This window comes from Colletotrichum spaethianum, assembly GCF_022836535.1.
Source record: "Colletotrichum spaethianum MAFF 239500 DNA, contig11, whole genome shotgun sequence".
NCBI lineage: Eukaryota > Fungi > Ascomycota > Sordariomycetes > Glomerellales > Glomerellaceae > Colletotrichum > Colletotrichum spaethianum.
Genome location: NW_026054781.1, coordinates 1,275,976 through 1,283,001, shown reverse-complemented (window position 1 = coordinate 1,283,001; position 7,026 = coordinate 1,275,976). Strand labels below are relative to the sequence as shown.

General features: G+C 55.0%; 1 protein-coding gene across 1 annotated transcript; it reads left to right on the top strand.

The window, feature by feature from the left end:
• Positions 1–842: 842 nt before the first annotated feature.
• ColSpa_05296 (uncharacterized protein) lies at positions 843–1,877 on the top strand (the record flags this gene model as incomplete). The annotated part of the gene is made up of 1 exon (XM_049271508.1): positions 843–1,877. One exon carries the CDS (start codon positions 843–845, stop codon positions 1,875–1,877), a length of 1,035 nt encoding a protein of 344 aa, XP_049127465.1.
• Positions 1,878–7,026: the final 5,149 nt, after the last annotated feature.

Sequence of the window (7,026 nt, the reverse complement as noted above, 5' to 3'; positions counted from 1 at the left end):
TGTCCACGCCCTCTATCAGAGTCACAGCCCCCATGTACATGGATGGGGCCTTGTGTATAAGCCAACGGCATAGCATATCTAAATCAGGCCTTCGCTTTTTTAATCGTTCATCGTCCGCTCCTTTTCATCCACGTCGCAGGCTCCTCGCTCTCACAAGCTCCTCCTCCCGTCCCTTCCTACAGAAACACCCGGACTTTCACTCCATGCTCGTCCCTCTTGGACACTGGGTAATGGCCGTGACCGTTTCCGTTCCTGTTTCGTAACCCCGTTTTTTTCCCTTGCCCTCGCCGCTGTCTACCTTGCAGTCGGCTAGATTACGCTGACTGTCGCCCTAATCCTCGATCCGTGGCCCTCGGGGCTCTTTCTGCTCTTCATCGCACTCCCACACGAAGCCTTAGTAGCTTGCTAATCCTCTTCCGCCCTATACATTCTCGCTCTCGACTGTCACACAGACATCGTACTCTCACCACCTTGAGAACTCTAATATATTCCGCCCTTGTCCAATTCTTTAATAGTCGCTTGTCCCTCCACCACCACCACAACACTTCCTGGACTTGTACTTCTTCGTTAGATCAAGATATCCTCTCTTGTTTTCAGAGTAACTCCTCACAACCTCGAGAGACTCGCCATAATCAACAATGTCTTCCAGCTCCAAGCCTCGACAGCCCCGACTCCGGGCCTCTTGCGATGGATGCTTTTTGGCCAAGGTCAAATGCTCCAAAGCAAGGCCCATCTGCTCTAGATGCCTCGCATGCGGTCTCGAATGTCGCTATTCCCCCTCAAGCAGAGCCGGCAAGCCAAAGTCGGATCACAGCGCGCCTAGCCACGCCAACACCGTCCACATGGACATGACCGACCTGTCTCCCATCATGGACGAAAAGAACCTCATGTTCGGTCAGCACCCCGGCATGTACAAGATGGAGCCCGGCTGGCACACCCCCACGAGCATGGAGGGTGCCATGACCAGAAACCCGTCCATATCGTCTGGTCTTGCGATGCTCGGTGTCGATGACACAACCCCCCGAGACCAAGATCCGACAGCGGACATGTACGGAGGCGGCATGCCCTGGACACCTCCTACAGACTTCTCTGCAGCGCCGTATCCCGATATGACGATGGCCACCGCACACATGAACCCTCACCATGGGCGCTCCCAGTCTATGGAAATGGCCATGGCAGCCCATATGGCGCCTTGGGGAGACCCATCGCAGCATGATATGATGCCGTACACAGCAATGCCAACATCGAGCAACATGGCCGCGGCAGCCTATTTCCCAAGTCCCTCCACTACGCCCAATATGCGTCCGGCAGTCAGGCACAAGTCTTCATCATCGGGAGGCGGCGGTTCTTGCACTTGCTTCACCGTTTGCCTGCAGTCACTCCAGGCCCTGCACAACGCTTCGTCCCCACAAGCGCCGCCCTTCGATCTTGTGCTCTCCCTCAACCGCAAGGCTGTAGAGGGATGTGCCGCCATGCTTTCTTGCAACAGATGCATGAGCCGCTCGGGCACTCACACAGCCGCCATGCTTCTGGCCACCGTCATCGGCAAGATCACAAGCTTTTACAAGAACGCCAGCCACACCTACTTTGAGAACGGCATGGTGCCCCAGGTCAACCAGCTCAGCCCCGGGGGAGGGCTCGGCGTCAGCCTCGGTGCGTACACGCTGGGTGGTGAGGATGGCAGATGGCTCGAGCTTGAGATCCTGAATCGCGAGCTTCGCAAGTTGGAGGAGGTCTACGCGCAGTTCCGTGAGGTGTGTGCCGATCTCTCGGAAGATCCTGAAGTCAGCAAAGCCATGATTGGCTACCTCGGCCACAACCTTGGCACGACACTTGAGGTCGTCAGCCATCGCAAAGGAGACATGAGCTATGCTTAGTCGCACCACAACCCCCCAAAAAGCGACAACGAATAGGACACGCCGAAATACGCATAAGATTCTTGACTGAATCACATAGAGCGCCGAAGCGAAGGTGCGCTCTCGACACGACCGACATGAGCATTCACCACTACCGACTCTACGGAGTACGATTTATCCAGGGGCGGGGGTACACCGGTTCTTGGTGACTTTTATTTTATTTTATTGGAATGTACATTGTTTGGCGTTGATTGAAACTCTTCAACTCGATGGGCTGGCGAAACGAGGGGTTTTGGTTTACTTATTTTTCTGAGAGAGATACATACTATGTCAATGTCACTCACTTTGGGACAACAATAGGAAGACGGGATAGAACTGGACGGCAAGTGGGAGAGGGGTAACAAAAAGAGAGCGCACGAGGCAGATCTTCGTTGTTTTTTTCAATGGGAAAGCAGAACTTTCAAACAAACTTTCGGACTTTTCCCTTTCATCGGACTTTGTCCTTTTTTTCTTCGTTTCTTCCTCATCCATAGCGAGTAACCGGGAAGGGTGGGTTCATCGGAAGGAGTTAATTGTATTATGGCGTCCCCCTTCGGCACTTTGACGCTTCGGACGAAGACCAAGGAGGACAAGGTTGAGGAGGCCAGGACCAACAGTAACTAGGTAAATAGAGCGAGAGCGAGAGAGAAACAGACAGTCGGGTTGTGTCAGCACCTTGTCTAGGTAGGAATAGCCAACAATGGTAGCAAATGTCATCATCGTGCCTATACGGAAACACTCTCCAGCCCTTCTTACCATAATCCCCTACATGCAGTACCAGAACCTGGGTTCGGAATCTGACGCAACCTCGATCATTGGTGTCCCACGTTCAGACCTGGCCGAGAGAAGCGGATCTCGTCCCCACATGCCGTCGGCCACGGTTTTGTCAGCAGCAACAGGCAAAGGAACAAAGAAGAAGAAAAGAAACGAAAAGAAAAGGGCTATGCCTTGTGCTGTGCGAAGAGAGCGAGGAGGTTGGGTAACACGAGAGACTCCTTCTCCCACGTGCGTTTTTGTCAAGGTGGTTGCATGGCCCTCCTGTCGAAGAGGTTGCATTAGCCTTGCCGTGTGGGGCTATCCAACTAATACCCAACTTCTCGGCAGTGGCCGACTCTTCTTATCCCCGTCGCCGTGGCGCACCCTCTCTCTCTCTCTCTTACTCTTACTCTCCATCTTTCTCTCACCTCTCACCTCGCTCACCGCACCTTTTCTCACCTTGACAGCTGCCTCCGCCCAACCAACCCCGTCCGAGTCGGCAGGCTCGTCCTCTCGGAAAGGGCTGCTCTGCGCCTCTTTCTGCGCTTCCCTCCCCTTCCCGTCCCTTCCGCTTGTCAACCTACAGCCCTTGCCGCCTCTCGCCTCAACGCCGTACCTGATGCCCAATGTGTCGTGCGGACGTGCGCGGGCGAATGCCGTCTCCTGTAGCTTGTGATCTGTGGCTGACGTGACGAGATCTCCCCTCCCCTTCCATAGCACGGACGGTTTGGAGATGTCCGGGAAGGACGTGAGGATTTGGGGCTTATCTCATGCGTACGCGGCATTCTTTTCATAGCTCGATCCAATGAGGCCGGCTCGGTGTCAGCCGCTGGTTGTTTCTAAACATGCAAGCCAGTGTTGGGCCCCCAAAGAGCTCTTGGATGGGTTACGACGCCAGCCCACAAGCCGTGGAAATGACGAGTCGGGGTAGAGAATATTCCCCGACGCAGGGCCAAGAGTCGAGGCGACGGTGGTTGGCCTGGTACACACAAAACCCTGCCTGACGTTTGTTTTGAGGCTGTTTTGTCACAAGGCGGGGAGGGTATACTGGACCTCAGTGGCAACCTGCGCTTTCGGACAAGAGCCTTATCCCGCTAGAGGTTGCTGACAGTTTTTTTGGGAATGGAGAATTGGGGCCCGGCTAGAACCCCCCTCTGGTGAAGGGTTGAAGGTTACGTACGCATATCTTGAGGCGAGGGTCTCAAGCGGTTTGTGGCCATTTTGATCTACTTGCCAAGGCTGAAGGGGGTGGCAGACCAGAGACGGTGAGACGTACGAGGATGTAGAGAGAGAGGTACGGGCTGACCTTCGACGTTCATCTTGTGATGTACCTGCCGAGTGCTCAACATGGCAGCCCGGAAAGCTGGAAAGAAGGGAAAAGCACGGACGGTGGTGATGGGAGGAATGTAGTTCTGACCTGCATGTTGTGAGGCGACGGCGCAGCACCCGTACGCGCAGTGGAAGAAGCGTGGTTAGGTCTCGAGGTCCAAGCTCTTACGTGCTTCGAAGGGCGTTTGTCATGCAGTCTCGAGGGTTCTTTGGCTTCATCGTCCCAGAACACGGCCTCCGTCTGCAGGCGGGCTGCCGCTTCTCCTGCCAGATGCTTGGGAGCAAAGGGGGAACAAAGCGACTCCCAGGGGGCAAAAGGGGTCAAAGAGGAGCAAGAATGTATCGAGCAAAACGTGGATCGGGAGGGCTTGCCGAAGCAGCGTGCCTGAAGAGCTCTCAGTTCCCTCCAGGCCCTTGGGAAGCTAATCAACTACTATGTCGGATGTTTTTTTCTTCGCGCTGCAGAAACCCTGGTGGAAAGAGGTATCACCTGGTCCGCGGGGAGGTCATGATGGAAGCCCCAGGAGTCTGGTTTGATTGGGTAGGACAGGGACAGAAAATTGCCAGACGAAGCTTATACCGGGGAGAATGTAGGACCATATTGATTGAGAAACGTTGTTTCTAGCCGGAGTAAGAAAACTTGTCATCATGAGTGACTGGCATACTTGGTCACAGTCAAGTGGTAAGCGCCGGCTCCAGGATACTTGGCTGGGTACTCAAGGCTGTGTATGGCTACATTTCCAGTTGAACGATCATTTGGATGAGATGTGGCGCTCCACAACCATCGGAACGCCTCGCAGCCTTTCCACGACCTAGACCTCAAACCGATCTCGGATGGTGGGAAGCTATCAAGGGCTCGATAACGCCTTTTGCTTTGGTGCAAGGCTGGCCACTGCAAAAGGCTGGTGTTGGAGCTCAGGAAGCAGGCATTGCCTTAAGAGGCAATATCCCTGAAGAAACTGGCGAACGGTTGGTAGTTGCGCGTCATGTGTGTCGTCGATTCAAATCTCCAACACTCTCCAAGTGAACTATGATGCCGCCAGCCGCTGGCCCCTATCCGACCCCTCGTTCGTCTCGAGTCCAGTTACATTCTCCACCTACCAAAAAGGCAAACAGATCAGTGGCGGATCGATGCGGAGGTGCTTGTCGATGAAGCAGCTTCCCGCAAGCCTTGGCCTGCTTCGTATGGCGAACTGGGTGGCATGGTCGCTGGTTAGCGCGTTTTTGGGGTGATTTGACATCAAACAAGCACGGAAATCAAATGCCCAAGCCCAGTACAGTACGTTGATGTCCTGGCCCCGTTTTCATCGGGAGACTCCCGAGAATGCCTGACCCAACGGATGATGTTGCTTGAAGATGGGAGGTCTTGGCCGAACATCTGATTGAACCGTCGCAAGTCTTGATATGCCCTTCATGTTCACGTCTCTGATGCTCGAGGGGGCGCTGTAGGTGGCACGGGCGAATCCCAGTCCACGGGGATCATCACCTGTCTGACAACGGGGAAGTACGGCAAGATACATTGGAGCGGCGAAGACTTCCTAACGCAGATGCCCGAGGGTAAGGCCTTGCCTCGGTTGCTCGAGTCCAAGTCTGCTCAGACAGTGCATGGCTTGACGTCTGTGGAACTAAACGGCTGCAACATCGGGTTCTGGGCTGGAGGCAGCTTCGTGAGGTTGACGGTGATCATTTCAGCGGCAAGACCTGCTTTCATCCGTGCCAAGATAATGCGAGTGTCTCTTTGGCGTGTTGACCAAACAAGCTGCGCAGTGTCTCACTCGTTACGAGTGCCGAAGACGACGGCTTGGATTGATACCTACTTCCAAAGGCAACGACGGGGCAAGGTCTGAAGAAGGACGTGTAAGGTGATGGCAGTTTGCGCCACAACTGCCATGCAACAGAGGAGTGTGGTCTGGCCGTCCTGCGCAAGTCGAATCAGCTAGGGTCTGCAGTCGGGCTTGTCTGGGCCGTCGATAGCAAGGACGGGTTTCGAGCTCTTGACCGGGTGCCTTTTCCGAATCGAATAGGCCTTCGGCGGGGGTCCTACCGTGTGGGATCAGACCATTCGTGCTGACGGTGATCGGAATCGATTGGGTGAGAGACTACGCGGTGATGTTGTTGTTGACGATGACGATGATGATGCTCCTGCTGATGCTGGTGCTGGTGCTGCTGCTGCTGCTGCGAGGTCTCAGAGACGCAAAGGAATGAACCAAAGACAGGACTCGATGAGGCGACATTGAGTCCCTGGCGGTGCCCTAAAGCCGGGATTTGGCCCGACGGAGCTTAGTCATACACGGCATCACCTTATCTCGCCTTCGAGGTTGCAGGTTAGAGTGGCTGGGTAGTGACTGAGGTGCGCCATGGTATCCAACGTGCACTTGCTGCCTCCAATAACCTTGCGCCAGAGATTGGGAAAGGCCTAGAGGAACGCGAATTTTGCCGCCTATTTTCCTCTTTCCTCCCATGCCCGAACGGTCGACAAGCAGGAGTTGGACCACGAGTCCTTCGTGAATGGAGGTGAAGGGACGCTAAGTCACCCGCAGGACTCCTTGGCTCTTCCTCCTCCCGCACCACCCTCAGCACCTCAATCTTACCCTCCTTCATGTCTTCGCCATCGGCGCTCACTTACACCGACGAAGGTACGCCTATCGCCCGATAGGCCCAGTCGACGCCCTCCCGACGGCACAATGATTTCACTGGCTTAAGTCGGGGAACTGGATGGCCTTGTGCAGCCAGCTTATGCTTGAGCAACCGTAGACCCTCACGAATTGGGAGCCGTCCGTGAAGCCGCGCCCGTACACCACCACACCCACCACCAGGAGCGAGAACCGGTCAGCCACACAACCTCCAACTTGCATCGCCATACCATCCCTCCCCAAGATGCAAACCTCGCAACACGTCCTATCAAGTGCGGAGGATTTGCATCTCGTCGGTATCTACCAGGGTACTGGTTGCTTAGCTGCCAGCTCTTGGCACACAATTGCTGCTCGTGCCGCGGACAACCAACGACCCCTGGAAAAGGCAATAGATGCGCTCGCCTTCATCTCTC